This window comes from Didymella exigua (assembly GCF_010094145.1).
Source record: "Didymella exigua CBS 183.55 unplaced genomic scaffold M421scaffold_45, whole genome shotgun sequence".
Classification (NCBI taxonomy): domain Eukaryota; kingdom Fungi; phylum Ascomycota; class Dothideomycetes; order Pleosporales; family Didymellaceae; genus Didymella; species Didymella exigua.
The window spans coordinates 154,845-182,741 of NW_022984819.1; the positions used below are offsets into that span (position 1 = coordinate 154,845).

The following is a 27,897-nucleotide window of genomic DNA, read 5'->3' on the forward strand; positions in this document are numbered from 1 at the left end:
CGAGGTGAGTGGCGGCGGTGCAGGCGGGTTGGAGAAGCTTGACGGAAGGTTGTGAGGAACGCGGCACTTCAGGGGTGGGCGATTGGCTGGGCGCGGCGACACCGACGACTGCAGATCGAGATGACATGTCTGGGGAGGTCTCACAGGCAACGAGGAGGCAAGCAATGTTGGAAATACAACGGCAGAGCAAAGGACAATATGTGTGGAGAGGCCAATTGAATCGCACATGAATTCCATCTTATCAATTACGGTACAACACGAGCTTACATCTCATACACACAATTTCTGTCGTGCTATCTCTACGCGGTAGCACCGGTCTGCATCTTCAGAATGAAAGCGCCTCGCTCCATTGTGTTGACGAGGATGTAGCCGCTCTTAAAGAGCGCATAGCTGGACCATGTGCCAACGAAATCGACCGATCCGCCACCAGTCGCATTGTCATCCTCGGGGTACACATCGAAGAAACCAACCTCTGTTTATCACGTCAGTAGAGCTTTGAGATCGCGTACGTGCATGAATACATACCAGTCACACCCTTCCCAGTAGGATCGCTGGGAATCGAGCGCACATCAAGAACGCGGAAGCCAGTGCCGTAGTTGGACTGGTATGCAAAGCCGTTTGCAACATACTGGTTATGGTCAACACCCTTGGCGCCAGACTTGTAGTATCCGGTCTGCTTGGGGGCCTTCAAGCTCGAAATGTCCCAGATGTAGGTGATGGGGTTGCCGGGCGCAGCAGGTCCGACTTTGTCGTACTCATCGTACTCGTCGTCGAGCAACAGGTAGCGCTGATCCTTGGGGTCAAGGACGACACCCTGGTGGGTATAGGCAGCGCCAGTGTAGGAGGTGATGGACAGGATAACGGGTGCCTTCTTGTTAGTGACATCGTAGATAGTCAGGGTGTCCTCGTTGAAGCCATAGCAGATCTCCTTGCCCTCGTAGGCAGTGTCAGGGCCGTGATAGATCAAGCACTGAGCATCGTGGACGTAGCCATCAGTAGAAGCGCAGCCGGGCGACGTTGGGTTTTTGACATCGCTGATGTCAATGAAGATGATACCAGACTTGCACTTATCGGTCCTAGGCATAGCACCAACAGAGTAGATGAAGCTGGTCTCAGGATTGGTAACAACGTTGTGAGTACGACCAGTAGGGAGGCCATTGTAGTGACCAGCAAGATCAGCAGAGTTGCTGAAGGTCTTGGGTGCTGAAGGGCTGAGGGTGAGCAACTTCTTCATGTCGAAGATCTGGATGCCGTGGTTGACGGCCTCAGATCCAATTATCATGTAGTCATTTTGACCACGGATCTCGCGCCATTGGCTGCGAGTGGAGTACTGGGGAAGACGCCCGAGGTAGGAGAGCTTGCCTTCCTTGGTGACCTCAGCAAAAGCTGTGCCATCTGATTGACCGATAGCCACAAATTCGCGGCCGGTGCTCGATGTCCAGCCCCAAGAAGAAGACCCAAAGCCGTAGGTACTGCCAAGAGCCGAGTGAGACAAAAAGTGGTACAAGTCGATGTTCTTGCATTTGAAGGTATCTGTTGATGTCTTTGCAGTACCGTTGGCACAGTCGGCGATGGACGCAAGCTCTGCATACTGGGCCGATTCGTAGACGCCTGCAGCTTCTTGGTTTGCCCACGTTTCCTGTAAAGTTGTTAGCGCCGGGCACATACACATCTTGAGACCATGCTGACCAGCTTCAAAGCCTTGTTGTTCTCGTGGCGAATGCCAGAGTCGAAGAGCTCTGCAGCCCTGAGCTCATCTTTTGGCATCTCCTTTGCCGCTGCAAGAGCGGCGAGCGAGAGGAGGGCAGCTCGGCGAAACATGATGACTGGATCTGCTTGAGGCTGAACGAGTGTGCCGTACAGAGCTCTTCAACCGCAGCTGATCACCGCTTTATACATTCTCCACAGGCCATGTAGGTGCTGAATACGACATGACCCATGAAGCATCGCCTATGGCGAACTCGGCAGGTAGCAAACGTACCTGCCTCTTCCTGTCCTCAACGTGCATGGTCGCCCCAGCGCTGGTACAAGCACGAGATCACAACCGGCAACTGAGTGTGAGCCCAAGGAACTCGTAGATGAAGCGACAATCCACATCCAGCACTGCATTGGTGGCTGGAAATGAAAAAAAAGCTTGGGAGTGGAAGTGCCGACCGAATAGGAAGGAGTGATTCGTTAAGCTCTACTTGGCAGCGTAGCGAACAAACACTGCGGGAGTGCCGAGGTGCAGATCGTTTCGGTGTAACAATGATAGGGCAGACGTAGCTATGGAGGACGTGCTGTCGCAGCGATGGCGCAGGTCTCCACACGGTACTGTGTGCGCCTTTGACCGTCGTCCAACGGATACAATACCATTAGAACTAGCTGCAGGACGTCTGAGGCTGCTCGTGGCTGTACCTGCAGGTGTGTCTGAGATATCTTATGTGGAATTGTTTGCCCATTGGCCTCGTCGCAAGGATCGCAGTCGTGTTGCAGCACTCGCCAGCCTGTCGTACAGACGCCCACTCTAGCCAGCTCTTCCTATTGTGTCGGCGCGCCGAAATAGGCTTCTTCTAGAAGGGGAAGTTTTTTCAAATGCATTCGTGAATGTGGAGTAGATCAGGCTCATTTGCCATAACACGGTGTGGTGGGTGGGATGAAGTACGCTGAGTGCTGCGGGAGCCACTGTGGAGGCGGCCGGAGAGCGCGTTCAGCGCAGGACAAACTTTGTCATGCTGCCAGTAGTAGTGCGCATCACCAATGGGCTCAACGTGGCTTAAGATTCATGGGAGGAAGTGCTAAAGGTGGTTTACTGCAGACCTGGGGCACGGCGACATCTTACGGTATAGGTCTGCGGGGTGTTACTCAGCAAATTGCGCAAATTCGCGCGCCCATCATTCCTTCTTTGAAGCACAGCACGCACAACAGAAAAGAAAGGACTGACAGTGGGCACAGGCAGCACTCACGTTGTGCTGACTGTAATATCTGAACGTAACTTCTCCTTCGATCGATCATCACGATGGTTCCTGATATACCGAACGCATCGAAAACCGGCCGTGAGACATGGAAATCTAAGCGTTGCGTTACGGGTTAACAGTGGAGCCATTCCTGAATATCTCTAGTACGGCTCCGCAGTGACGTTTCCAATCACCGAAACATCACAAGCAAGAGGGACAAATCTTTGTACGTTGGATCGAGGCCCATAAGGAATACTCTTTTCGATCTAGGACCACCTGGTCGTTCATGCCATGTTTTCGTCATCCGTATCTCGTGGCTCTTGAAGAGCGTGTAGCTTCAGAACGCCTGCGGCTTCAGCAAGCTAGGAGCATCGTCTTGATGCAATGGGGTATCTACAACTTCGCCTCGACCTTCTTGAGGCACTCCTGGAACTCGCTCCAGTCGTACATGACGGCGATGCACTTGGTCTCCTCGGTGAGGAGCTTGGCCATCTGCTCCATCTTCTCCTTACCCTCTTCAATGCCGTAGATACCAACGTAGGCAATGCACGGAATGCCGGCGCGCATGGCAGCAGTAGCACCGCTCTTGCTGTCCTCAACGGTGACGGCCTCTGACTCCTTGACGCCAAGCTGCTTGGCAGCGTAATGGTAGATGGCGGGGTCAGGCTTCGAACTGGGAGGGTTGAGAGAGGTGGCAGCAGAGTAGACGTGCTCGGGAGGGAAGAAGTGGGCAATGCCAGCCTTCTCGATCGAGGCAACGACACGGCTCTTGGCAGAGGTGCTGACGACGGACAGAGGGTAGCCCTGATCCTTTAGCTTCTGCAGCTCCTTGGTGACACCAGGGCACTCGACGGCCTTCTCGCTGAGCTTCTTGGTGACAGCGCCGAGTTCCCGAGAGACAAAGTCCTCGAGGTCGTCGTCGCTCATGGTGAAGCCATGCTCCTTCTGCAGGCCCTTGAGCATACTACGAAAGTTGTGGCCGACATAGTCTTCGAGGAGCTTGGGGCCGGTGTAGTGAGGTGCGCCCTTGACGTCGTACTTCTTCATCACCTCGTTGGTGAGATCGGCGCAAGCTTCGAAGGCAAGGTGCTCGGACTGAACGAGCGTGTTGTCGCAGTCGAGCATGATGTACTTGACCTGTAACCCGTGTTAGCGTAGAGCGGGGCAGCTGCTGCATTTGAGGCTTACCTTGCCCATGATTGCGATTAGGTGAGTTTGTTTGGTTCGAAATGTCAATTGACGTTCGACAGGTGCAGATGTGGTAGACGGGAACTTAAAGGGCTGAAAAGCAAGGGTCGGGAACGAGGAACGAGGACTGGGTTCTGTTGAGTAAATAAAGCCTTGTGGGGAAAGTCAGGTTGCAGGGAAGGCGTGAGGTGGGGGGAAGTGCGCCTGTAGATGACGTCGCACGTGGGACTCTCATTGGGCGGTCGGCCAGCGGACCGCAGCGCTCTCACCTGGGGGCGCTCTCACCACTTTCACCTGCAAGCTTTACCCGCTGCACTCAGTTCAACACTGTGATTTTATCTCCCCAAGCAATTGCGGTTGGCTCCATGCCCAGGTGCCCAGCCTCTTCTCACAAACACAACACTTCAAGGCCTTATTGATAAAGATTTTGTGCGTGTCCTACAAAGCCTGCTGGTTGCGACACAGTCACGAAGGTTGTTCTTGCATCGACGGCATATCTGAGCAGTCGGTGTGCAAAAGCATCGTTCCTGCAGAGTTCGTGACCGGCTTGCATCTTGCATTGAGAAAAGCCAATGGCGCAGCCAAGTCGTTTTCGCGACATTGTAGCACAAAGCTGACCACGTGCGATATTTGTGCACCAATGCCTGCACTCGTTGTTTTGGCAGAGTTTTGAGCTTTGGTGTGCTACTTTGCGGCTCGCTCTGAAGATTGTCCTTGCCAAATGTCTCAGACTTGCACATCTTCTTCTTGTGCTCTGCAAGGGGAGAGGGCATCTCGCATGATTTGAGCTGCCAGGCGCTCCTGGAAGCCTGAACTTTGTATGCACGGAAGCTGCAGATCGTATTTATGGAAGCGGTTTTCACCGCCATCAATCGCAGTGTGGCCATCTCATAACATATATATCCGCGTTTGGGACAAGGTCGCGCAGACTTGGTGCAGTGGACCAATTCGCCGGGTCGAGAACGTGGGCCTAACGTACATCAGCAAGTATCTTGGCTTGTAACGCGTGACCTTGGGCCTGTACCTTCGCTGCGTCGGTGAGCGTATCGTGCCCCGTCACAAAATTCTCGCACAAAGCTTCCTCAAAGGTATGAGGCCACTCGCAGCGGGCGTATGGCTGCTGGGATGATGGCGAGTCCAATAGATTGATCTCTGTTGTGGTATGTAAACTGTACTTTGCGAGGTCGCTGTAAGCCGCAAATTTTTCATATCAAGCACGGTAGGAAGGAATGTGCTTTGTGTTCGAGCGTTTGGCCTGCATACAGTCTTGCTCGTCTTCAGGGAACCATTTGACGTCTGTGGTCGCGTCATTGCTGAATCGACTTGTGTCAGCGAATACCCGGGACTACAGACATCCCGTACCCTTCACAATTGGGCTGGGGAGTACTTTTAGCGGAATCTACCTGCGAAGGTTGCACGATGTCCTCCACTCGATCCCCGAGCCTCAAGCGAGCGAGAACAGTTGACGCTCCTATATCACAGCCAGTGCAAGGCATATCAACAAGACTCTCAAGATTCGCCGTGCGGATGGTGACTTGTCGATTCTTCATGACTTTGAACCTCTCTGCTCGCGTGGCCTCACCAACATCGTACTGACAGTCGACCGCTAGCATTTAACATCAGGAGTACGTGGGCCTTGTACTGTCGCACTGACTTTCATGAGTATTCTGCATATGCTTGTTCATCGCAATGTGAAATTACCCTCGTCTTCTTTTCCCCGCATGAGAAACATGTCACATCATTGGTCGTGCGGCGTTCCAGCCGTCCGCGATGGAGAACTCGTCGTAAGTCGTCTGTAGCCGGTGCAAGCGGTCTGTAGTGCTTGAGACCATCTCGTATCTCTGTACTCTGGCTATTCATGACCCTGCCATGGCGCCGAAGAGACGAGAAGCTTCTGAGGTCGAGTATGACGTCATTTCCTCTTTTCTTCATGGTGAAAAAAGCCGGGACCGATCACATTTTGTCAAAGCAGGCGTCGAACCCGTAAATTTTGCTGGAGGGCGATTGACTCTGATGCTCAGACGGCCTATTTCGCTACTCGTGAACGTTGGTATCCGTGGTAGATTATGCCCGACATTTCGTATCGACGGATTGTGCGATCCTTCCGCGTGGCCGTGCCACCTAACCGCGCGTTCACGAGCGTTGTTTGGGGTCGACACCTGAATTCTCAAGCCAGAAATCGGAAGCTCACGAGTTAATGTAAACCAACCATGAGGCACTGAGACCCTTGCTCCAATACAGATGATATCCATCAGTCGCAGATCGCGCTCAAGGGACACGCTTGAGGAAATGTCGATCTACTATCTGTTCCACCCTTCGAAGCATGATAGTCTTTAACCATTTTGCTCAGTGCAGATTTCTTCGGATCTTCGCTCATGCGGATGATTGGAAGTGGCCACGATGTAACGGCGTCGTGATCCGAGGGTGGCATGTCCGTTTCTTCTGGTGGTTTTGCGTAGGTCAACAGTAGCTGAAGATCTTCTGGTCGCATTTGACTTTGGAGTCCGTAGTACGCCAGGTTACAGACACAGTAATTCCTTGCTTGAGCCCGAAGTCCGGTTGCACAAAGTATCAGTGTGGACCGAAGTATCTCTTTGACGGGTAGCCGTTGATGAAGAGCAGCTGGGTGGTCGGCGCCTAGGTCCGCTATGCTGGCGCCTAGCCGTTCAATAATGAAGTTGACCAGCATGGGATCGAAGTTGTCAAAGCTATGGCGGAGAAAGTACGACCGTAAGAGCGTTTCTTTAGACCGGTTCGCGTTTAGAACTTTCATAGCAGGCGATTCAATCGATGCCCCGGTCGGTGATTCTCTTGTCAAAGCGTTGTATTCCATGTCCTCAGATACACCAGGAAGTAGAAGGTCTGTGATGACGCTGAGATATTCCAGACTGCAGTAGCAAAGTCAGGGGACATTCAGAGCAAGCGCTGAGGAGGATCCCAGCAACACTAGGTAGCGACTTACTGAGTGCCTATATCCTTAGGAAACACGACGCGAGAAGAGTTCAAGTGTTCTGGCAAGGTTTCAAACCAGGTATTGAGTTTGGAGCAGAACACGTTGGTTTCTGCAGGGGTCAGCCACGCACCGCGCTCGAGATTTGTGTCATCGAATGCTCGCTGGGAGATGGCGCTCTTGATGCTGCGGAGTTGGCATTTTGTTCTAAACGAATGATTCAACCGCATTGGAATCAATTTTTCGTTTGGAGGATACTGCAAATAGATTTCCCCATACCACTGAGGATTCTCGGGAAGTGGTTCGGCGGGCGGCTCTAAAATTCTCGGACTTTGATGAAAATAATAGCTGATCATTGAATGCCAGGCGTACAGCGACCATGCAGTCCATATGCGCGCCTTGCGCATCTGTTCGTTAATACCTTCTGGGATTGATCTGAACAGATCAAGATCGCAAGCCATGTTCAGACCTTGATTAGTGTATGTCCGTCCAAGAGCATTGATGCCATTGAAGTCCATAATGACGCTCAGAATCTGCGATGCCTGTATTGTCGTGAGGCACCTGCGGCCGCTTGCATTCTCGACATCCCAAAGTCGTTTCGCTTCTGCTGTGAACTTGTAGGTCAAGTTGTCCGGTATCCAGTACTTGGCGCGATCATGAAGACTCGAGGAGCTGTAGCAGGCGTTGGCAAGGACTGCGTTCACCAAGAGCGGCGAGCAGAATTGTGTTCGGTTCGCCACCATATCTGACAAGAACAAATCTTTGTGAAATGGAAACCATTCCGCGTAAGCATGTTGAAAAAATGATCGCAATAGCTGTCTCAGTAACTCGTCACTGGAGATGATAGTGGTCCACGTCGATATTGTGACCTTGTCGACCAAGGCGTCGAAAACTACTGCAGCATGGTACGGCTTCGTGTAACAGGAGCTTATCCCAGGGTCTTGTAGATTGAGTTGCGCATAGAACGTGGAGGGAGGTTTATAGGGATTTTCTGGTGTCAGGAGGAAGGCTGGCATCTCTGTGATGTACGGTAGATCATATCGCCGGCGGGTTTCGGGCACAAGCGAAAGTTGCATTAGCAAATTGCCATCCTTGACTTGTCTCACAACAGCCTCAGGATCGGCACCAGCTCGAAGACGAAGGAGAATGTTGATGGCATCATTGTCTGACGAGCTCTTCATGAGTTGTAGTAGCTCATGAGAGACTTCCGCCCTTTTTTTCTCCTGCATTGCTTAGCGCGATGTTTGCCACAACTTCTGTGCATTCTAACCTGTCGAGATTCGGTCAGGCGATAATCGCATGCGGTCTCTCGCGGCACACAAGCCTGACATTTGGGACGGGCTCCATCGCACTGACTCTCTCGTTAGCTCTTGCCAGCAAAGTGACTGATGCAATTGCCTTCTCACCTTTGTCTTGCGTGCTCGGCACTCCCCGCACGCGGAGCTCCGCTTGGTAAGTTTTACTCGACATGTTTCTTCATTTTTACGATAATGGGGCGGTTTTGGGAAAATCGGTCGCTGAGGCCGAAGAGTCTGCTTGGACAGATCCATCAGGTCAATAGAAGTGGAGGGAGGAGGCCATCGAAACGAGGCAGATCGTGGCAGACAGCTGACTGACCTGCGTCTGATTGGACGCTTCACCTCATAGGATCAAGCTCGGCCATATACTTTCCGGCCACATATAGTTTCCGGCCACCCCACCCAAAGCAGCCACACAGTATAGAGTCGTGATTTTCTTAACAACAACGATTATATTTGCCACTGTGTACACATAGAATTGAGAGTACGAGCTACTGCAGCAGCTGCAGCCTTTTCTGCTTCTTTTTCTGCTGAAGTGCTTGCCTGTTGAGCCTGTAGATCTGCTGCTCGGTCGATAGCAGCCTGTATACTCTCAACGTTGCTGAATCGCTCATTTGGATTAACTTGAACTCGCTTTCTAGTACGAGTAATCTTATAGTGATCTAGTTGATATTTAAGTTGTTGATTCTCTCAGCCTTGAGCTGGGCAGCTCTGGTATTTGCCTTCGCAATAGCCTTGCCTGCCTTGCCAAGCACTATCCGGGTGCTTCGTGAGAGAGATTCTGACAACAGCAGCTGCTGCTGGGCCTTGTATAGAGCTTGTGAGCTCTGAGGGGTGTTGAAGACTTGTTCTGATGTAGTCAAGGCCTGACTAGCTGCTAGTGGAGTAACTGGCTGGCCAGTTACTTGGGACGAGAGCAGTACTAGATTTGGGTTGAATGGGCAAAGGCCAGCAGCGCGCCAGCCTGCACTTATAACTCGCTCTGATAAAGCTTCTTCTCTTGCCTTGTTATATGATACGATAAAGCGCTCCTTCTTGATAGGTGCTGCGTCATCAAGGACAGAGAGAGCTCGGATCTCATTGCGATAGCGTGTTTTAAGAACAGAGAAAGGAGCAAGATCTAGAGGCTGCAGCAGGTGTGTTGCATGAGCTGGGAGATACAGGAGGTGTATCTTGTTAAGCTTGCAGAGCCACATAAATTCGATAGGTGTATGGGGGCCATGGCCATCAAGAAGGAGCAGTTGATAGCCACCAGAGGATGGTGAAGTATTTGGTATAAAAATACGCTGTAACTATTCACAGCCAATTGAGTTGGACGTCCAGCCATTCTCTGACGTGGTATAGAGCCAATTTAGGGTGCCTTGGGTTGGGAACTAAGTAGATCGTAGATGCTTGCCTTTGAAGATAACTGGGCATTGAAGCTTAATGCTGGTGGCTGAGATTGTCTCCAAAATTGATACTCACTCGCGATCCTCTGGAGACTTAATATAAGCCTTCTTCTTTATAGAGCTTGCGAGCACCTGGGCATTAGTACATACCCCTAGTGCAACTCTAGTGTCGTCCATATTCCACATATCTTCATACTGTATTCCTAGCTCAATTCTTGTCCGCTCAAACAGCTCAAGGAAGGCCTTAATAGTATTGTAGCTAGCTGCTGTAGTCCGTGCGCTCTCAATTGTTCGGCCAACAACAGATGCGACACGTGGGTTGCGGGCAATGAAATGGGATATCCATAGTCGCCTGAGAGGCTCGTAGTCGCCGTTCATGTGTAGGATGCGGGCTGCCATCTCTCATACGCGAGGATGAGATGGAGGTTGTGCGCGTGAGTCCTCTTCAAGTATCCAATTAACTAGGAAGGCCTCTTGTTCTGGAGTTAATCGCTGTTGATTTGAGTGAGCTATCGCGTGTGGTTGTTGACCTGCCCGTCGGCCTTGCAACGTTGATCGCGCAACGCCGTGCCAACGAGCGGCTGCTCGCTCGCTCTTAAGAACACCAGAATTAAGGTCTACAATAGCATTTTTTATTGCAAGCTCCTTAGGGTCCATACAGAGAGCGTGGTGGTGATAATATAGTTGATTAAAGCAGGGTGACGCGTTGTGGTGGGGTGGCCGGAAAGTATATGTGGCCGGAAAGTATACGGCCGAGCTTATGTGGCGACGTACCTAGCCATCCTCGAGAAAACGTTTCAGCTGCATGGTGACACCCCTTGCGCTAAATCTTTTAGGTGGCAAAGTTTGGTAGAGACAGCACAGCATGCAACACCTTCGATATGAACTACAGAGCTACTAAATCGTTGAAACTTTATAGACTCTATATGGAAGCACTATTTATGCAGATTAATTCTGTAGCGGGGTAAGGTATCGTGGCAGCTCACGAGTTTTGGTGTTCGGCGAGCTGGATCGTGTTGCGCCTAGCCAGCCGTTCGGAATATTCGCCAGCCTACGAAGGAGCTCGTTTTTAGTCATGCACCGCACTGGCCACCCCCACCAAAATCAATGCGTAAACACCAAAACACCATACTTTGCACCGCAATAACTTTCCCAAAACTCAATATATTTTTACAAACAATGTACGAGGCAACGCGCAGAAAGCTAATAAAGAAGAAGGGGCGCGCTACTACTATAAAAAAGACGTCGCGTTGTGAGTTAACTGCAATTGAGCGCGCGTTTATTGCGGGCGCGTGCATCGCAGGCAGTCTATCACACAACGATTGCGCCAACCTCTTCCCCCCCGGCGTCGCCAGCAAGTCCACGATTACTAGAACTGTACAGCGAGTTAACAAGCGGACAACTGAACTAAACACTACAATTATCGACCCTTGCTGCTACGAATTCGCGTCTACTAGAGGCGCGCCGCGACTGCTTGACGATGAGCAACGCGCTCGCGTTGTGGAGCTCACTATTGCGTCGCAGGAGAGCCGGGAGAAGGAGAGCTGGCAGGCCATCAAGGATGGAGACTTTGTGAACGCTGGCCTGCCAAATTTCAGTGTATCGCTTCACGAAAATATCATGTACAATGCTGGTTACGCGCGCCAGCGACCAGGCTGGAAGCCACCTCTCAACGACGAGCAGAAGCGCGAGCGTTTGGAGTGGGCGCTTGCCCACAACCCTGATAAATACGAGTATAGAGATAGTAAAGGATTTAATTTTACTGAGGTTGTGTTTACTGACGAGACTCCAGCTCGCATTGGTGAGGAGCGCGGCATGCAGAGGGTATAGTGTAGGGATAGCGAGCAGTACAATAAAGGAGTTAAAAAGGATCGCAACTACTGCGCTTGTTGCCTACAATTCTACAGAGCCTTTTGTTATAACTATAAGGGCCCTTGCTATAACGTACTCTATCACCGAGCTGGTCATATCACCAAACCGGTCACTTAAAATCCCACCAAAAAACACAGAAACCATACCCCTGCATCTTAATAACTACTTAATAGAATCTTCTAAAAACTTCAGAATAGAGCTGCATCTATACTAATAAGACTGTTTGAAAGTCTTAGAGTGCTTAGCCCTATATTGCAGATGTTATTTAGAAGATACTGAAATACAGGGGTAGCTGCAGGCTATCTTAACATCTATACTAGCTATTAGTCTAAGACTTTTAAATAGTTTTATTAGTATAGATGCAGCTCTATTCTAAAGTTTTTAGAAGATTCCATTAAGTAGTTATTAAGATGCAGGGGTATGGTTTCTGTGTTTTTTGGTGGGATTTTAAGTGACCGGTTTGGTGATATGACCGGCTCGGTGATAGAGTACGTTACCTATTTTAAAGAGACAGCAGCACAAAAACAGTCAGCAGAGGAGGCGTTAGCAAAGGAGAATGCACAGCGCAAGCACAACAACAACACACTCTAGGGCAACGCGCGTAAGGCACTTGCAGTAATGCAAGAGAGTAATGTTAATTACTATTACAACACTAGAAAGAAGCAATATGTACCCTCTCAGCATAACTATAAGTGTGGGGGGCGTGATAATAGGGGTGTTGATGGGTACAGGCATCGCAAGGGTGCACTTAAGAGCATTACCCTATAGATTAATTTACTTAAAAGGAAGGGATTACGCTGTGTACTACTACAGGATAGGGCTCTAGCTCACAAATCACGAATAGCCCGCGATTACTGTACTGTAGAGCGCATAGAGCGCATGTGGTGGCCTAGCCACTCACCCGACGTTAATGCATCCGAGCATGCCTAGCCATGGATTCAACGTCATGTGACTCAGGATTTCACGCCAAGCTGCACTGGGATAGAGTGCAAGCGACAGTGGGAGGAGGAGTGGGATGCGATACCTATAGAGGTGATAAATAAGTAGGTGATGAGTATACCTAAGGTGGTGAGACGTATTATAAAACATGGCAGCAACAACAACTTTCACAGGTAACTTAACACTAGGAAATCTTAGGATAGCAGCAGCAGTATATAATTAAATACCCTTATTAATTTTAGCTTAATAAGTTATGTGGTTGTGTTGTTATGCATTGATTTTGTGAGGCAGCTCACTAAATTGGGATGCGCGATCACATTTTATTTGGGGTGGTCAGTGCGGTGCATGACTAAAAACGAGCTCCTTCGCATAACGTAGATTATCACTGAGCCAGCCATATCACTAAACTAGCCATTTTCTCTCAGCATAACTAACACAAGTTACTACAACTAACGTAGATTATCACCAAGCCAGCCATATCACTAAACTAGCCATTTTCTCTTAGCACAACTAACACAACTTACTATAACTATAACTACTTACTATTAAATAGTAACCTAGTATACTACATGCTTGCATTAGATTTAGAAGATATTTCTATACCCTCCTAGCATGTTTATGCGTTGTGTCTAGTCTTGCTGCAGTTCCTACAGCGCTAAATAGTTAACTAAGCTCCTAGTTAACCACCTCTACCCTAAGTCTTCTGAGATGGCTAAGCTGCTACACACGCCTTAGCAGCTACCTGTGATGCTGCTAGGCCATACTTAAGTGTGCTACTATGCTAAATCTACTTTCTCTTACGCAATTTTCTCTTAGTTATTACTACTAATTACTCTTTAAGCTCTTACACACAGGCCTTAATAAGGATATTTTTGTATAGTATCTCTTTAGCCCCTTTTATAAGCTTTAAGAACCCCTCTTACACTACACTTAGTAATTGTTAGAAGGAGTTACTTATAAGCTTAGATTAAGACCTAAACTTGTGTGTATTGCTTAGTGTCTTAGATTGCTGTAGTGTTTTAGGTAGAGGTACTGCTAGTAGGGTATGCAGCTGCACTTTAAGGTAATCTAACACTACCTATATATTAGTAGGAATAAGCCCTAATGCCTTAAAGGCCTTTTAGTAGTTAACCTTTATAAATATATTAAGGAACACGTCCCTAAAGGCTAGTAGGTGTAACGACGCAGGCAAGAAGAGAGATATCCGGAATAGGTGTGAATCCGCTACGAGGCATATGGGAGTGCTGGGATGATAAGAACACCAGGATATATTCTCTACACCTATAGGTCTTGTACAAAAGGATACAGAAAAACTACTCTACAATGCTACAGTTCCTTGCTCCTTATATATGAGGGTTTAGTGGTAGTTTGGTGTAAGCTTATGCCATGCGACAAGGGCCATGGTCATGAGTCGCTAGAACCATATCCTAGTGGTATCGGATCACTGTTCGAAGAGCGTTGTTATAGTAGGAAGCCTTCCTTATTAATATAGAAGACGTGTTAGTGTGCTAAGTCTTAAATATATTAGGAGTACTTACACTTTAACAGCAAGAAATAGACTACATTAAGTAGCTAGAGGATGTGCAATAAGTAAGGTAGTATGTAGAGAGTAAGGATTTAGTTCTCTAGGTAATAGTCCTTAAACTCCTAGTTAAGATAGCTCTTATAGCTGTCTAAGATAAGTAACCTGTACACTCCTACCTAATATATCTTTATATGCGTGTTAAAGTGCTTTAACTACTTAAGGCTAAGTATATTATTTATCTAACTATTCTTAGAGACTAAGAGCTTCTAATTGTAGGGTATATCTGTCTCCTTATACTAGGCAGAGATGTAGACACGTCCTTTGTAGATAATAAAAGGCAGGGTTGCATACCTAGCAGCGCAGATGCTCTAGATAAAAGTAACCTACTCGCGATCACCTGGCTGAACAAGCTCTGGCTAAGCATGTCTCTCTAAGCCTGTTACAACCTTTAAAGACAAAGCAACACCTATCTAGAACCTAGTTTTATTAAAGTTGTGCATATTATTATTATAAACACTATACTTAACTTAAGTATCCTCTACTAGCTTAAACTACGTGCTAATTATCTTAGGATCTTCCTATAGTATCCTCTATCTATCCTTAGCTTAATTAAAGGCTATTTTAAGCTTGTCTAAACATGTTACAAGCCTACTAGCCTATAGTTTGCTAACAGGCTCTTCACCACACACACTAAGTATCTTATTAGCTATATCTGCTACCTTACATAGCTAGGGCGCAAATCCTTGCAAATTAAGGTTAAGTATATACTAGATAATTGTCTGCTCCTCTAGTATAGTAAGTTTCTAGCAATTAGCGCGTATGTCTAGTTAAAATATAATATTGCAAAGGCAATTAGAGACCTGCTAATAAGGTACATTTAACGCTCTAGCAGCACTATAGATACTGCAAAATTAGCTAGTATAGAAGGGCTAGATAGTAAGGATAACTCTACCTTCTTTAGTAGTATTCTAAAGTTGTTGTTGTTAAGGCATATTATTGTCAGATGCTCGCACTGTGAGCCAGAGTATGTGCTTAACGAGATCTTAGGTGGTATGATGATTTATTGATGATCGTGGCGATGGTGTTCCTCCGTGGCGTCGTGCTGGTTGCTACAGGATTGAAGTGGGGGGGAATTAGCGCTGTTCGCGGCCGCCGGTGTGCAGGCCAATCAGGAGTTGCCAGGTCTCGCTTAATCGACCTGGCAACTGCTGATTGGCTGCACGACAGGTCCCTGCTTGATTGCGCAGATCTGACCTCTCGCTACTTGCTCTTATCTAACACACCCCCTTTAGCTTAGAAACTCTTTAAGCTAACTATTTATATATATATAAGGTTCTTAATTTGTTCTTAAATCCTGTCTAGAGGCACGTTGTTTAGCACTTCTATTAACTCCCTGTTCACTAGACTAAGTTGCTAGAGGAAACCTTCCTACTTATTTACTAGGAGTACCTTTGTAAGTCTGTCTACTATTATGCTTGCAGACTAGACGTGTTCTATAATAATCTTTCTAGTGGCCACCTCCTGTTAGAGCTAGTGGTTGTAGATATCTACATACTAAAGTTTAGTATATAGTTACAACACTTCCTTAGTAACTAGTTAAATTATTTGTTTGTTGTTATATTGTATTGTAATAGCATGTGCGCCTATATTAATATATAGTTTACACAAGAGCTGTAAGATAAAGAGTGCTTCTTTTACAACCTAGGTAAGAGTAAGAAGCTTAGCCTTAGTTGTTAATGTTGTTACTGTGTCCTGCTTGTTTGCTTTCTATGCAATAAGGCTGCTAAAGAGTTTAATTGTGTAGCCTTAGGAGCTCTTTCTGTCTATAGTGTTGTTAGCAAAGGACGTGTTACTTGCTACCTAGAGGCTAATGCCTCCTCTAAGCTGCAGTGATTGCTGTTTAGTGTTAAGTAGATATAGAAGGACCTAGTCCACAGTATCTTGGTGGCTGATGCCTGGATTAGTGAGGAACCTAGCAAGCCTTAATATGGCGAACACAATGTCAGGTTGCGTGGTGACCGCAGCGAACAGCAGTGATCCAATTTTGCGTTAATACTTGTTGATTTCTGCTAGCGCTGCTAGTCCACTCCTTGGCTGTAGTTTAGTTGTTGCCATTAGAGTGTTATGTTGTATAGTTGTGTTCTTAGCAAGGTGACTAATTTTGTCTAAGTACGCTGCCTAAGATAGGTAGATTTTCTTGCTTGCTTAGTCTTGTATAATCTCTATGCTAAGGAACTACTATAGGTTGTGCCCTCCTATGTAGGTGTACTTACTCTATACGTAGCTAATTGTCTATATTACCTCTTACTCTTTTAATTTATTATATATAAGGATAATATTATTAATATAAAAGAAGATAATAATACTACCCTTAGTTAGACAGCAGGGTTTGTGAGGCACAGTCTAGAAACCTAGTGCTTTTAGTATTGCAGTGAAGTTCTTCTGCTAGAGGAGGGGAGAGATGCGCAGGCTGTAAAGTGCCTTGTTTACTTGCAGTATCGTGCTAGGCTTCTAATAGCCTTGTGGCATCCTTATGTAGACCTCTCTGTCTATTGTAGCATAAACAAACGCGTTAGTAACGTTGTATTATTTAAGCTCTATGTTATAGTAAGCTGCCATAGCTATTATTGTTTGAAAGGATTAGCTATCAAGTGTGGCTGTGTAGGTATCTTGTGATGTAATATTGCGTTGTTAATTGCCTCTAACTACTAGTTGTGCCTTGCACTTTAGTAGTTAATAATGTCTATTAAGCTTATAGGTATATACCTATATGCAGTTAAGGATCTATTATCCTATTAGTCTAATTTTCTAAAGTAGTACTTCTAACTATAATTTTATTTCTTAGTAGCTTATAAGGTGCTCTTACTTAGCTTCTTAAAAGAGTTTACCTATAGGGTAATCCTTAAGCTTAGTTTAGAACATAGGCAGGGGTAGAAGTTAACTTTAATAGGGCTTTAAGCCTTTAGTAAGTATTCTTATTATCTTAGCCTTGTCTATAACTTCTCCTCTATATGTTCTAACACGTCTAGCTTAGGTTCCTGCAAGGAATAATGCTGCCCACAGGATAGTAGTTAAGGACGCTTGTTGCGTTAGAGTTATTTAATTACTAGCTATAATGCCTGCAAGTAGTGCTGCAGGTGGCGGTGTTAATAGAGGGGTAGGATAGCTATCCTGTATCTTCTGTCTGTGATAGTAGCCTAGTATGTCTGCTTTGTCTTGTAGTAACAGCTCTGCTAGGGCTTTATCCTTATAAAAGGAATCTATTTCTAGTTGCTAGGTAGGTGTTAGTAGCTTAATAGATTGCATATATATTGCTATTTCTTTAAGTATATTGTGTATAAGGTTCTCTATAAGGTCCTTAATTCTCCTATTAAATACTATATCTTTGTTAAATATAATATCTTAAGTGCTTATTACCTTGCTAAGTAATAGTATCTAGATTTAATAGATATTTAATAACTAGTAGCCTACTAGATAGCTAATCTAGGCCTTTAGGTCTAGTTATTAAAGACGTAATTTGCCTCTATGTGTGTTGTCTATTATAGTAAATACTTTGCACCTATATACTCTTAGGTGCGTAAGGTTAGGTTTTTATAGTAATATTACTATTCTATTACTAAAGGTAACTTATGTAAAGAATATTTTATATAGTATTTTCTAATAGTTTGCGTAGTTTAGCGTTTAATTATAGAGGTATACTGCTGCCCTTGTGATTTCTGGCCACAGTTTATAGGAGAGGTTGGCATCAAGTTGCATTGCGCGAGCTTTCTCCTTGTTCACACCCCCTAAGCGTTCTGCGTTACTGTTCTGTGCTTATGTGTCTAGCGCTAAAGGCTCCACAATAATTCCTTGTGTTACTAGCTATTTTAATACGCCTAGTTTAACTATAGCTATCTTATTATCTACCTTAATAGTCTTAACTAAGATATTATAGTAATTTTTTAAGAACAGGACAAATATTAATAGTGCCTTAATAATTAACTTTACTATATAATAATCTATAAAGTAGAGGTCCTACTATAGGCCTAAGAACCTATTAGTAATAAGTATCTAGCTCTTTTCTTTAGTAACTCCTTATACTTTGTAGGAGTAGAAGTTAACACTAAGTCTTTCTCTAGGTCTATTATTATTAATTCTTAGTGTATAGCTAATTTGCTATTATAATTTAGCTATTCTATAAGTGTTGCATTTAACTATAGTAATGCCTTAGATCTACACCCCCTAAGTCTGCTAGACAATGTGTTTAATTGCAGTAGGACTAGGGTGACTAAGTTGCTTGTGCCACTATATTGCTGAGGCCTTCTGTAGTCCTCTCTTAGTGCGTATAGTAATTTTGTGTGTGTAGTTAGTGGCTAGTAGGGATAGTTTATATTTAAGCACCTACTAGCTAAGTATTTCTAATACTACTCTAATTACTTAGCTATTTGCTTGTTAGAGAGTTATTAGGTCTGCTTATGTGTCCTACTACATACCTCTATTTTATAGTAGGTAGAAGGACACTAGGTTGCATAGCAGGTCTAGGCAAATTGCTATGTCTATAAGGGTGACCTTAGTTGTCCTAGCTCCACTCCTTAGGAGTAGATTAATTAATCTATATCCTCTAACTAGCACCTTAGCATTCCTAGCCTATATAAAGTCTCTAGGTAATAGCTGTTAGAACCTATAGACGTGGTTAGGGTTGTTAGTAATATAACAGGTAGAACCTAAGTTAAGTATAAACAACTTCTATAGTAGATAGTTAGCAGCATCCTGTTAGTTTACTGCGCTAAGTGCTACTTTAATATTAGTAATTTCTTAGCCTTCTAGTTAATTGTCTAGGATTTCTAGGGTAGGGGTGTATAAGTGCTTTACTACTAGTATTCTTAATTAGCTCTTACTTTGTGCGTAAAGTAGCCCTTAAAAGGTAATATCTTTCTTAACGTAAACCCCCAGCACCCAGGCCAACCCAGCACCTAGGCCATTTCTTGCCAAGACCACAACTATTAATACTAACACGTAATGCCTTGCTAATAAGATGCGCAATTATCTAAATAAGAGGGTAGAATTAATCTTGCCCTTTCTACTTTCTAATTATATAAATTTAAAAGCCTCTAAAGTGCTACTTAGGCATTTAATATACTATGTACAACCTTAAGTACTAGGTATAGAGGTAGACTCTATATTAATAATAGATGTAACATACAATATAAGCTTACGCGCACTAAAGAGCAAACAATTGTATAATATATTCTTGACCTTAATTTGTAAGGATTCGCGCCCTAGCTGTGCAAGGTGGCAGATATAGCCGACAAACTGTTAGGTGTACGCGGTGGGCAGCCTGTTAGCAAGCACTAGGCTGAGCGCTTTGTGACGCGTTTAGCTACGCTCAAGATAGCCTTTAATTAAGCCAAAGATAGGCAGAGGATGCTGCAGGAGGATCTAGAGACAATCAGCGCGTGGTTTAAGCTAGTAGAGGACACAAAAGCTAAATATAGTGTACATAACCACAACATGCACAACTTTAATAAGACTAGCTTCTAGATAGGTGTTATTAGCTTAATAAAGGTTGTTACAGGCGCAGAGAGACGTAATTAACCTCAGCTTGTTCAGCTAGGTGATTGCGAGTAGGTAACAGTTATCTAGAGCGTCTGCGCTGCTAGATCTTGTACCCTGCCTTTCATTATCTACAAAGGACGCGTTCACATCTCTGCCTGGTACAAGGAGGCAGATATACCACGCAATTAGAAGCTCTCTGTCTCCGAGAGCAGCTGGACGAACAACGCGCTCGGCCTTGAGTGGCTGAAGCACTTCGACGCGCATACAAAGGCGAGCCAGGTGGGGGCGTACAGGCTGCTCATTTTGGACGGCTATAAGAGCCACCTTAACCAGGATATTAAGGACTACTGCCTTAAAAATATAATCCTTACCCTCTGCATGCTACCTTACTTATTGCATATCCTCTAGCTGCTTAATATAGTCTACTTCTTGCTATTAAAGTGTAAGTACTCTTAGTGTGTACAAGACTTAGCACGTAAGCATATCTTCTATATTAATAAAGAAGGCTTCCTCCCTGCCTTTAAGGACATATTTTTTAATATATTTACAGTAGAGAACTGTTATAAGGCCTTTAAGGCAGTAGGGCTAGTCCCTCTTAACGCGCAGGTTGTGTTAGATTGCCTTAAAGTGCGCCTGCGTACCCTGCTAGAACCCCTCCTCCTAGAGACACTGTAGTAGTTAAAGACTCTAAGCAATACCTACAAGTTTAGATCTTAGTTAAAGCTTGTACGCGAGTCTTTTACTTAGTCACCTATTACTACATAAGCAGGCTTCTCTTAGCTTGTTAGAGGTAGCGAGCTTATGCTGCATTAGAACGCGCTTTAAGCAGCCCAGATTACTGAGCTTGAAGAGCAATTAGCAGTAATAACTAAGCAGAAATCGCGCAAAAGGAAGCAGATCTAGTAAGGTGGTACTATAGAGTATGGTGAGGTAGCAGCTTAGGTGGCTGCAGAGGCCTCTGTAGCCGCTAAGCGGTTAAAGAAGGCTTGTGGTAGTAGTAATTAAGAACAAGCTTAACTAGCTCTACAGCGCTGTAGAAACTATAGAGGGACTAGACACAACGCGCGAATATACAAAAAAGATATAGAGGCATATTCTAAATTAGATACAAGCACAGCGTACGCAGGCTCTATATTAAATAGCAATGAAATTGAAGAGTTGTAACGTGAGTTGGTACTGCCAAGCTTTTTTGGCCCAGGTGCTGGGTTGGCCTGGGTGCTGGGGGTTTACGTTATACTTAAACTTAATAAGTTTAGAAATAATCTTATTTAGTTTCTACTACTTAGGAGCTCTGTCTTAATTAATATAGTAGCAATCCTGTATAGAGTAGTGTTGTCTACATGCAGGGCATTTTGCTCCCCTAGTAGAAGCAGGCTCTTAATCTAAAGGCTGCTTAAGCGTGGTGGTTTTCCTACCTGCTGTATATTAATATTAAGGTCTGCCCTAGTTAGATAGCGCGCTTACAGCATGTTGGGCGTCCCCTTTATAGCTCTAGGAGGCTGCACCCCCTTTAGCAAGAAATACTGCATTGTTAGCCACAAAGGCCTTGTGCTGCCCTAATCTAAGGGGATAATTTATTATTATATGCTCTTAGTAGTGTTTTATTATCTCCTTCTAACTTAACGTACTCCACAAGCGAGTGACCGGCACAAGCGAGTGACCGGGTTTTGCCAAGACCACACCAAACTTCACTCTGCCTATTATACCTCAACAAAATAACATGAAGAGGCTGTCAAATGAAGCAGACATACAGCTTGCTCTCCAGGCTATCCAAGAAGACGCGAATCTTACTGTGCCACGCGCTGCAGCTATCTATAAGGTGTTAGAAAGCACCCTACAACAATGACGCGATGGAAAGCTCTCTTAACGCGATTGCAAGCCTAACATGATAAGGATAACTAGTACTAAAGAGGAGGTAATTGTCCAGCATGTATTAAAGCTAGACGAGTGAGGATACTCGCCCCAGCTTGCTAATGTGGAGGATATGGCCAATTCTCTGCTTGCTGAGCGCCACCAGCCCCATGTTGGCAAGAACTAGGCTGCCAACTTTGTCAAACGTCAGCCAGAGCTTAAAGTCAAATTTAATTATAAGTATAATTATAAGAGAGCTCTATGTAAGGACCCTAAGGTAATTAGGGACTAGTTCTAACTAGTAGAGAATACTAAAGCTAAGTATAGTATATAAGATAAAGACACCTACAACTTTAATAAGTCTAGCTTTATAATAGGCGTTATATTAACAGGAGCTATTGTCACAGGCTCTAAGTGTTAAGGGAGACTAAAGGCAGTGTAGCAGGGCGACTGAGAGTAGACTAGCATTATCTAAGGCATCTGCGCGAAGGGCTAGTCTATCCCACCCTTTATTATCTTCTCTAGCAAGCACCACCTCTCTGCCTAGTACAAGGAGCCTAGTATACCTAACAACTAGGTTCTTAATGTCTCTAATAACAGCTAGACTAATAACAAGCTTAGAGTTAAGTGGTTGAAGCACTTTAATAAGCACACAAAGGCGCGCACTGTTGGCAGCTATCAGCTGCTTATTCTGGACGGCCACGAGAGCCACAACTTAGTCGAATTCCACCAGTACTGCGAGGAACACAAGATTATTACCCTGTGTATGCCTCCACACTTGTCGCACCTACTGCAGCCACTTAACGTGGGCTGTTTTTCTCTGTTAAAGAAGGCCTATGGCCACCAAGCCAAGTGGCTGATGCGTAGCAAGATCACGCGTATTACTAAACTTGAGTTCTTGCCATGCTTCAAAGCGGCTTTTGACGCCTCAATTATAGAGAGTAATATCTAGGGAGGATTTAGAGGTGCTAGCCTAGTCCTATTTAACCTAGAAGCTGTGATATCAAAGCTTGAAGTACAACTATGCACGCTAACACCACCTACTGTAGACAACAGTACGTGGGAGTCTAAAACACTAAGCAATACGCTAGAATTTAGGTCTTAATTAAAGCTAATTTAAGAGAGGATTTAGAGATATACTAATAGCTTGCTAACATCTATAGTTAACGCTCTTAATTAGCTTACTAAAGGCGCAGAGCTAATGGCGCATTTACTAGTTTTAGTGCGCAACTAGGTTGCTAACCTATAGGCAGCTAATAAGGCTGCTACACGTTGTAAATTACACAAAAGGAAGTAATTACAGCAAGAGGGGACTCTAACCTTTGCTAAGGGAGTGCAGCTAACTACTCTAAAGGAGTTTAAGGCCTGTAGTGATAGGAAGAAGGCAAAGAAGAGGTTGTGTGTTAATGGGAGCACTCAGTCTTTAAGGCGCTGTGGCACATGTAGCAAGACAGGGCACAACGCGCGAACATGTAGTAAAGATGCGCAGAGTACTATAGACTAGTTCTATATACTGTATAGTATAATATATTGTTGTTGTGTGCTGTAATGTTGCAAAGTAGGTACAGTGTTGGTGTAGTCTTGGCAAAACCCGGTCACTCGCTTGTGCCGGTCACTCGCTTGTGGAGTACGTTATACTAGATTTAAAGCGTCTACTATCTTGAAAGCTTGTAGCCCACATAGGCGCGACCCTGTTCACAGCTGTTAGGAAGTCCTTTGTTATCACATTTAATTGTGATAATTTGGCGACTTTGTACGTCTCCGCTTCTGTAGCTGCCTAGTCATACTTAGCTAGCCAGGTATCCCATTGTGACGTGCTTCTTATTGGCTTAAGTGCTAAGAGGTATCTGTCTTAGGCTTGTTCTTGTTTAATTTATTTATTAACCCTAACAGTAAGTTGTAGGTCTGTAATCCACTGTTGCAGTAGTTTCTTAGGAAGACAGCATGTGCGCAGTAGATGTAGTGACACAGTTAACTAGATAAACACAATAATGTGCTAAAGGCTTGCTTCCTCCTTCTTATATTTGTATTAATTGTTCTTGTATTATTTAAGGAGTACTTTGTAATACTTAAGGTCTTCCTTAAATGCCTTCTAGCCTATTATTAATAGCTTAGTTAGCCTTAATAGTATGTTGGTGTTTGTGGCTGGCGCGTAGTTAGTAATGGTTGGAGCTAGGCTGGCGGATGGGTAGGGTATGCTTTTTTACGTTTTGGCTTATAGCTTCTTAACTAGCAGAGATACGCTTACATAATCTATTATTCAATAGAAGCGCCTAGTATTGCGCCTTCTAATAAAAAAAGAATTAGCTGATTCTGCCTAGTATTAGATAAGTTATTAACACTACCTAGCAAAGTATACCTATTAATGGGTATGCTTGCTAGGTACCCCCCCTTTTTTAACGTTTTCTAGCCTCTAGCTTGTGCAGTTTAATAGTTATAACAAAACCTTCTACTATAAAAATGTAGAGGTGGTTTTTCTCTTTCTTTTCAGCCCTAGTTTGCTAGAATCCATGTATTATTGATAAGGTTTTGGGGGGTACCCACGAAGGACGTTGGAGTATACCCATTCCGCCAGCCTAGTTGGAGCCCTCAGCAAGAGTGGCTTTGATAGTAGTGGTGTAGTTGTCTTTGGGTTGATCTTGTCCCAGATGTTGCGCAACAGGCATCTCGCCTGTAGCTGCGCGAGCCAGCCAGTCCAGTCGGCTTGGTCCCTGAGGACTGTTGTTGGGTCGCGGTACGTTGGTTGCGCCATTTCAGTTGCAGCAGTGAGGTTGCAGCAGTGAGACTCTTAATTGTTAGATGCTCGCACTGTGAGCCAGAGTATGTGCTTAACAAGATCTTAGGTGGTATGATGATTTATTGATGATCGTGGCGATGGTGTTCCTCCGTGGCGTCGTGCTGGTTGCTACAGGATTGAAGTGGGGGGGAATTAGCGCTGTTCGCGGCCGCCGGTGTGCGGGCCAATCAGGAGTTGCAAGGTCTCGCTTAATCGACCTGGCAACTGCTGATTGGCTGCACGACAGGTCCCTGCTTGATTGCGCAGATCCGACCTCTCGCCGCTCGCTCTTATCTGACAATTATGTTAGGGTAAAAGGTGGTTGTGCTAAGAGAAAGTGGCCAGTTCGGTGATATGGCTGGCTTGGTGATAATCTACGTTAGCGCGTTTAGAGAGTCTGCGCTGGTTAGTGTTAAACGCAGCAGCAGCAGCCTAATGGCTCTAAAACTGTATAGTATTATAGGCTTAGAGAGTAAGCTAAAGTCTCCCTTTGTGTTAAAGCAATAAGTTGTAATATTGCTAAGACATACTGTAAAGTGTGGAGTTGTGTTAGTCTTGGCAGATTTTGACTAGTTCGGTGATATGACCGGGCTCGATAATAGAGTACGTTACCCTACCTATACCTACAAATCACGTGACTATACTTTACCCAACCCTACCCATCCGCCAGTCTATTTAAGCACCTGTTGATAATACTGGTGGAGCGATGTGCTGGTCACCAAAGAAGGTGCAAGATGCGCGCCTTGAACAAGAGGCCAAAGCGCCTGGAGCGTGCAACTAGGCACGCTCCAGGCGCTACACCAGAACCGCTTTATTGGCAAGCCCGTCATGGTGACGTCACTCTTGGAGTTCTGCTGCTTGGACTACGTTTGCTCTCTCAAAGCTCCAGCTCGACGTCAACTTACCACTACAATTCGTTTGAGATATCCGAGCTCCAGTTCCATCAACTTCGTCGATCAATTGCAAATCCACACACATCTTATACGATGTACTCAAGACAAGCCATGCAGAACGCGCGCTTCGCAGCTCGCAGCGCAGCTCGCCCTGCCGCCCACGTCAAGCCTCAGTTCCGTGCGCAGAAGCCTCGTTTCCAGTCAACTGAATCAGCAGCTTCCGGTAACTCTGGCGCTGGGTCACAAGCTGCCATCGGCGCCGTCTCAGGTGCCGCCGCCGCTGTCGCTGTTGGCTATATCTTTTACCGACAGTCTGGTGCCCGAGACCTGGTAGCAGCTTCCAAGCAGACTAAGAACTACATCAATTCAACCACGCAGAAGATCAAGGAGAACACACCCGAGCCTAACGAGGCCCTCGAGTGGCTGCGCAACGCTGCACAGAGCTACGCTGCTTTTATCCCCGGCGCCAAGGGATACGTAGACTCTGCTTTCAACGACCTTGATGCTGTCCGCGCGAAGCACGGTGACGAAGTCGACTCAATCGTTCGTGAGGCTTACGGCGAGCTCCGCGATGTTCTGAAGGGAGGTGACATCAGTGTCTTCACCGCCCAGCAGGCATGGCAGGTACTCGTGAAGCACCTTGGCCGCATTGCCGACCTCTCTGGCGACGTCGCCCAGCAAATCATGGACAATCACCCCATGCTGAAGGAGAAAGTTGGCGGCAACCTGGACACACTGAAGCAGCTGGGTGACCAGTACGGCCCGGAGGCCAAGAAGGAAGTCGACAAGACATGGAAGCAGATTAGCGACATTGTCAAGACCGGCATCAGCCCTGCCAACATTGAGAAGATCAAGGGCGTCGTGCAAGAGAAGGTCGAGAAGATTAAGCAGCTCGGTGATAAGGCATGGGACAAGGGCATGGAGCAGGCTAAGCCCTATCTTGAGAAGAACCCTCAGATCAAGAAGCTTGTTGAGGAGAACAAGGACGCCCTCAAGTCCGGCAATGTTCAGGAGCTGTACGAGAAGGTCAAGACTGCCATCGAGAAGGGCGACACAGGCGACCTCGAGAAATACGTCAAGGACGCCGCAAGCCAGGCCAAGGACAAGGCACAGCAGTCCGGCTACGATCTCGACGGCATCCAGAAGTACGCTGAGCAGTACATGAGCAAGATCCCCGGAGGCGAACAGATCATGTCTAAGCTCCAGCAGCTGCAGGAGGCGGCATCGAACCATGGCGACGAGGCGCAGAAGATCTTCAAGGACGCCGTCTCTGAGGTCACTGAGGTGCTGAAGAAACATGGCGACAAGGCACAGAGCTTGGCAAAGGAAGCTAAGGAGGATACCAAGAAATAAGTCTCTCGCCTAGAGAACTGTCAGCATGGAAGGAGTAATGTCGATACGATATCAATTGTAGTATAGTGATGCGCCATAGCGCACGAAAGATGATTACATTTCCCAAATCTTATCCTTAACGTCATGTCCTATGCAATTATGCTTTGTGTCGTTGTCTTCCCAAATACATGGAGCGTCCATCCGTAAGTGCTCAACGACACCACTTAGGTCCACCCAACAAGCCCCCAAACACCCTTCCTCACCCCCTCGACCCCATTCCAGAATCCGCTATTGATGATCTGCCCCAAAATCGCAAGCTGATTTAGGTCCTCCTTCACCGGAATAATGACCTCTTTCCCGTCACCCAAATCCTCTTCCATCATCTCAATCTTCCTCTCCTGATCAACCTCCTCCTTCTGGTCCTCCACATGGGTCTCTTCAGCGCCCGTCAGAATTGAGTCCTTCCGGCTCCGCAGACGCTTGCGCTCAGCGACCATGTCGAGCGCGAGGAGGAGTGGCGTGGGTTCGAGCTCTGTCCTATTCGGGCTTGTGTCTAATGACGTCGGGGTTGTGGAAGCCTTTGTGGGTGTGGAGGGTGCTGAGTCGCAGGACGGGTTCATGACCATGCGGAGGAGGGTGGGTTGGCGGGCGTGCAAGGACATGCTTGCGATGGTGTCAAAGCTTGGGTAGAGCTCGGGTAAAGTGTGGAGCAGCTGTAGCACCGTGCAATCTGGATGAACCGGTGGGGTCAAGAATTTGGGTTTTATTGTGCTTGCTTGCAGATTCGTTGGGTGTGAGATCGCAGTCGAAGGTGAGGTGTGAAACTGCGAGATCGATGTCGACTTCTGGTGTGAAGAGGTTCTACAAATAGATCAAAGCACTTCTGCAGCAGCCAGTTTATTTTCACTAGTATTTCTCACAATATATGCACATGTGAGGCGAACGTGCGGCATATAGCGGTGTATCTGCATCGTGGTGGGTCGACACGTGTCAAGGTGGGTCGCGGACGGCCAAACGGATACAGCACCATCAGAAGAGCAGACTGAGCAGATGTATCAAACCTGATTGATCCTCATTTCGGTATCGTGCCTGACTGCCAGCTGCGGTCTCAAAAGTCTGTCGTCAAGTTTCGCAATGAGCAGCTCCATAAGGCTGATTGACAAAACCGGCCAGGGCTGCTGTGTGCTGGTGACGGGTGCAATGTCTAAGCCTAAGCGCCCTTCCGTATAACATGGTCACTATAGCATACTTATTTAAGACCCAGTGTCGCCCGATCCTCAATTCGCCGAACAATAACCAGCCAAACCTGCGTGAATGGTCTCAGACGCTACGTGCTGACATACGGTGACAGAGAACCTACTGGAATCGAAAAGTTGGAAGAATGAGATTTGCACTGAGAAAATTGCGTTGTACG

The 27,897-nt window shown here is 46.2% G+C and overlaps 11 protein-coding genes across 11 annotated transcripts; 3 read left to right on the plus strand and 8 right to left on the minus strand.

Moving 5' to 3' along the window:
• Positions 1-299: 299 nt before the first annotated feature.
• On the minus strand, positions 300-1,821 carry M421DRAFT_9317 (uncharacterized protein; the record flags this gene model as incomplete). Its single annotated transcript, XM_033598091.1, has 3 exons — positions 300-472; positions 526-1,639; positions 1,690-1,821. 3 exons carry the CDS (start codon positions 1,819-1,821, stop codon positions 300-302), a joined length of 1,419 nt encoding a protein of 472 aa, XP_033444135.1.
• Positions 1,822-3,329: 1,508 nt separating this feature from the next.
• M421DRAFT_9318 (HAD-like protein) lies at positions 3,330-4,133 on the minus strand (the record flags this gene model as incomplete). The annotated part of the gene is made up of 2 exons (XM_033598093.1): positions 3,330-4,073; positions 4,125-4,133. 2 exons carry the CDS (start codon positions 4,131-4,133, stop codon positions 3,330-3,332), a joined length of 753 nt encoding a protein of 250 aa, XP_033444136.1.
• Positions 4,134-4,330: 197 nt separating this feature from the next.
• On the minus strand, positions 4,331-5,258 carry M421DRAFT_303827 (uncharacterized protein). The gene is made up of 2 exons (XM_033589137.1): positions 5,149-5,258; positions 4,331-5,094 (listed from the first exon to the last, which is right to left on the minus strand). The coding sequence occupies exon 2, from the start codon at positions 5,009-5,011 to the stop codon at positions 4,529-4,531; it is 483 nt and encodes a 160-aa protein (XP_033444137.1). The 5' UTR covers positions 5,012-5,094; positions 5,149-5,258; the 3' UTR covers positions 4,331-4,528.
• Positions 5,259-5,920: 662 nt separating this feature from the next.
• Positions 5,921-8,624, minus strand: M421DRAFT_404860 (uncharacterized protein; the record flags this gene model as incomplete). Its single annotated transcript, XM_033590281.1, has 4 exons — positions 5,921-7,012; positions 7,087-8,305; positions 8,326-8,425; positions 8,481-8,624. 4 exons carry the CDS (start codon positions 8,622-8,624, stop codon positions 6,376-6,378), a joined length of 2,100 nt encoding a protein of 699 aa, XP_033444138.1. The 3' UTR covers positions 5,921-6,375.
• A 115-nt stretch (positions 8,625-8,739) lies between these two features.
• M421DRAFT_425390 (DDE-domain-containing protein) lies at positions 8,740-9,968 on the minus strand. The gene is made up of 3 exons (XM_033594062.1): positions 9,911-9,968; positions 9,128-9,846; positions 8,740-9,059 (listed from the first exon to the last, which is right to left on the minus strand). The coding sequence occupies exons 2-3, from the start codon at positions 9,566-9,568 to the stop codon at positions 8,823-8,825; spliced, it is 678 nt and encodes a 225-aa protein (XP_033444139.1). The 5' UTR covers positions 9,569-9,846; positions 9,911-9,968; the 3' UTR covers positions 8,740-8,822.
• M421DRAFT_425391 (uncharacterized protein) lies at positions 9,465-10,465 on the minus strand. Its single transcript, XM_033594063.1, has 2 exons — positions 9,911-10,465; positions 9,465-9,846 (listed from the first exon to the last, which is right to left on the minus strand). Exons 1-2 carry the CDS (start codon positions 10,157-10,159, stop codon positions 9,724-9,726), a joined length of 372 nt encoding a protein of 123 aa, XP_033444140.1. The 5' UTR covers positions 10,160-10,465; the 3' UTR covers positions 9,465-9,723.
• M421DRAFT_44019 (uncharacterized protein) lies at positions 10,163-10,348 on the minus strand (the record flags this gene model as incomplete). The annotated part of the gene is made up of 1 exon (XM_033594645.1): positions 10,163-10,348. A coding segment is annotated over one exon (186 nt), but the record flags the coding sequence as incomplete, so codon positions are not given.
• A 442-nt stretch (positions 10,466-10,907) lies between the features above and the next one.
• M421DRAFT_425393 (uncharacterized protein) lies at positions 10,908-11,368 on the plus strand (the record flags this gene model as incomplete). Its single annotated transcript, XM_033594064.1, has 1 exon — positions 10,908-11,368. A coding segment is annotated over exon 1 (429 nt), but the record flags the coding sequence as incomplete, so codon positions are not given.
• A 12-nt stretch (positions 11,369-11,380) lies between these two features.
• Positions 11,381-11,590, plus strand: M421DRAFT_9320 (uncharacterized protein; the record flags this gene model as incomplete). The annotated part of the gene is made up of 2 exons (XM_033598094.1): positions 11,381-11,504; positions 11,553-11,590. 2 exons carry the CDS (start codon positions 11,381-11,383, stop codon positions 11,588-11,590), a joined length of 162 nt encoding a protein of 53 aa, XP_033444143.1.
• A 13,654-nt stretch (positions 11,591-25,244) lies between these two features.
• M421DRAFT_74059 (uncharacterized protein) lies at positions 25,245-26,504 on the plus strand (the record flags this gene model as incomplete). The annotated part of the gene is made up of 1 exon (XM_033597005.1): positions 25,245-26,504. The coding sequence occupies one exon, from the start codon at positions 25,245-25,247 to the stop codon at positions 26,502-26,504; it is 1,260 nt and encodes a 419-aa protein (XP_033444144.1).
• Positions 26,505-26,606: 102 nt separating this feature from the next.
• On the minus strand, positions 26,607-27,433 carry M421DRAFT_303967 (uncharacterized protein). Its single transcript, XM_033589138.1, has one exon. The coding sequence runs from the start codon at positions 27,143-27,145 to the stop codon at positions 26,708-26,710; it is 438 nt and encodes a 145-aa protein (XP_033444145.1). The 5' UTR covers positions 27,146-27,433; the 3' UTR covers positions 26,607-26,707.
• Between the last annotated feature and the right edge of the window lie 464 nt (positions 27,434-27,897).

What these genes read in the sequence shown, in the direction of transcription:
- M421DRAFT_303827 (XM_033589137.1), bottom strand. Translation starts at nt 5,011, where the DNA reads ATGGCCACACTGCGATTGATGGCGGTGAAAACCGCTTCCATAAATACG.
- M421DRAFT_425390 (XM_033594062.1), bottom strand. Translation starts at nt 9,568, where the DNA reads ATGTGGCTCTGCAAGCTTAACAAGATACACCTCCTGTATCTCCCAGCT. An exon ending in TCTCACGAAGCACCCGGATA is followed by an intron (nt 9,060 to 9,127) that starts GTGCTTGGCAAG and finishes CAAGGCTGAGAG; the next exon opens with AATCAACAACTTAAATATCA.
- M421DRAFT_425391 (XM_033594063.1), bottom strand. Translation starts at nt 10,159, where the DNA reads ATGGCAGCCCGCATCCTACACATGAACGGCGACTACGAGCCTCTCAGG. An exon ending in ACACTAGAGTTGCACTAGGG is followed by an intron (nt 9,847 to 9,910) that starts GTATGTACTAAT and finishes TTAAGTCTCCAG; the next exon opens with AGGATCGCGAGTGAGTATCA.
- M421DRAFT_303967 (XM_033589138.1), bottom strand. Translation starts at nt 27,145, where the DNA reads ATGTCCTTGCACGCCCGCCAACCCACCCTCCTCCGCATGGTCATGAAC.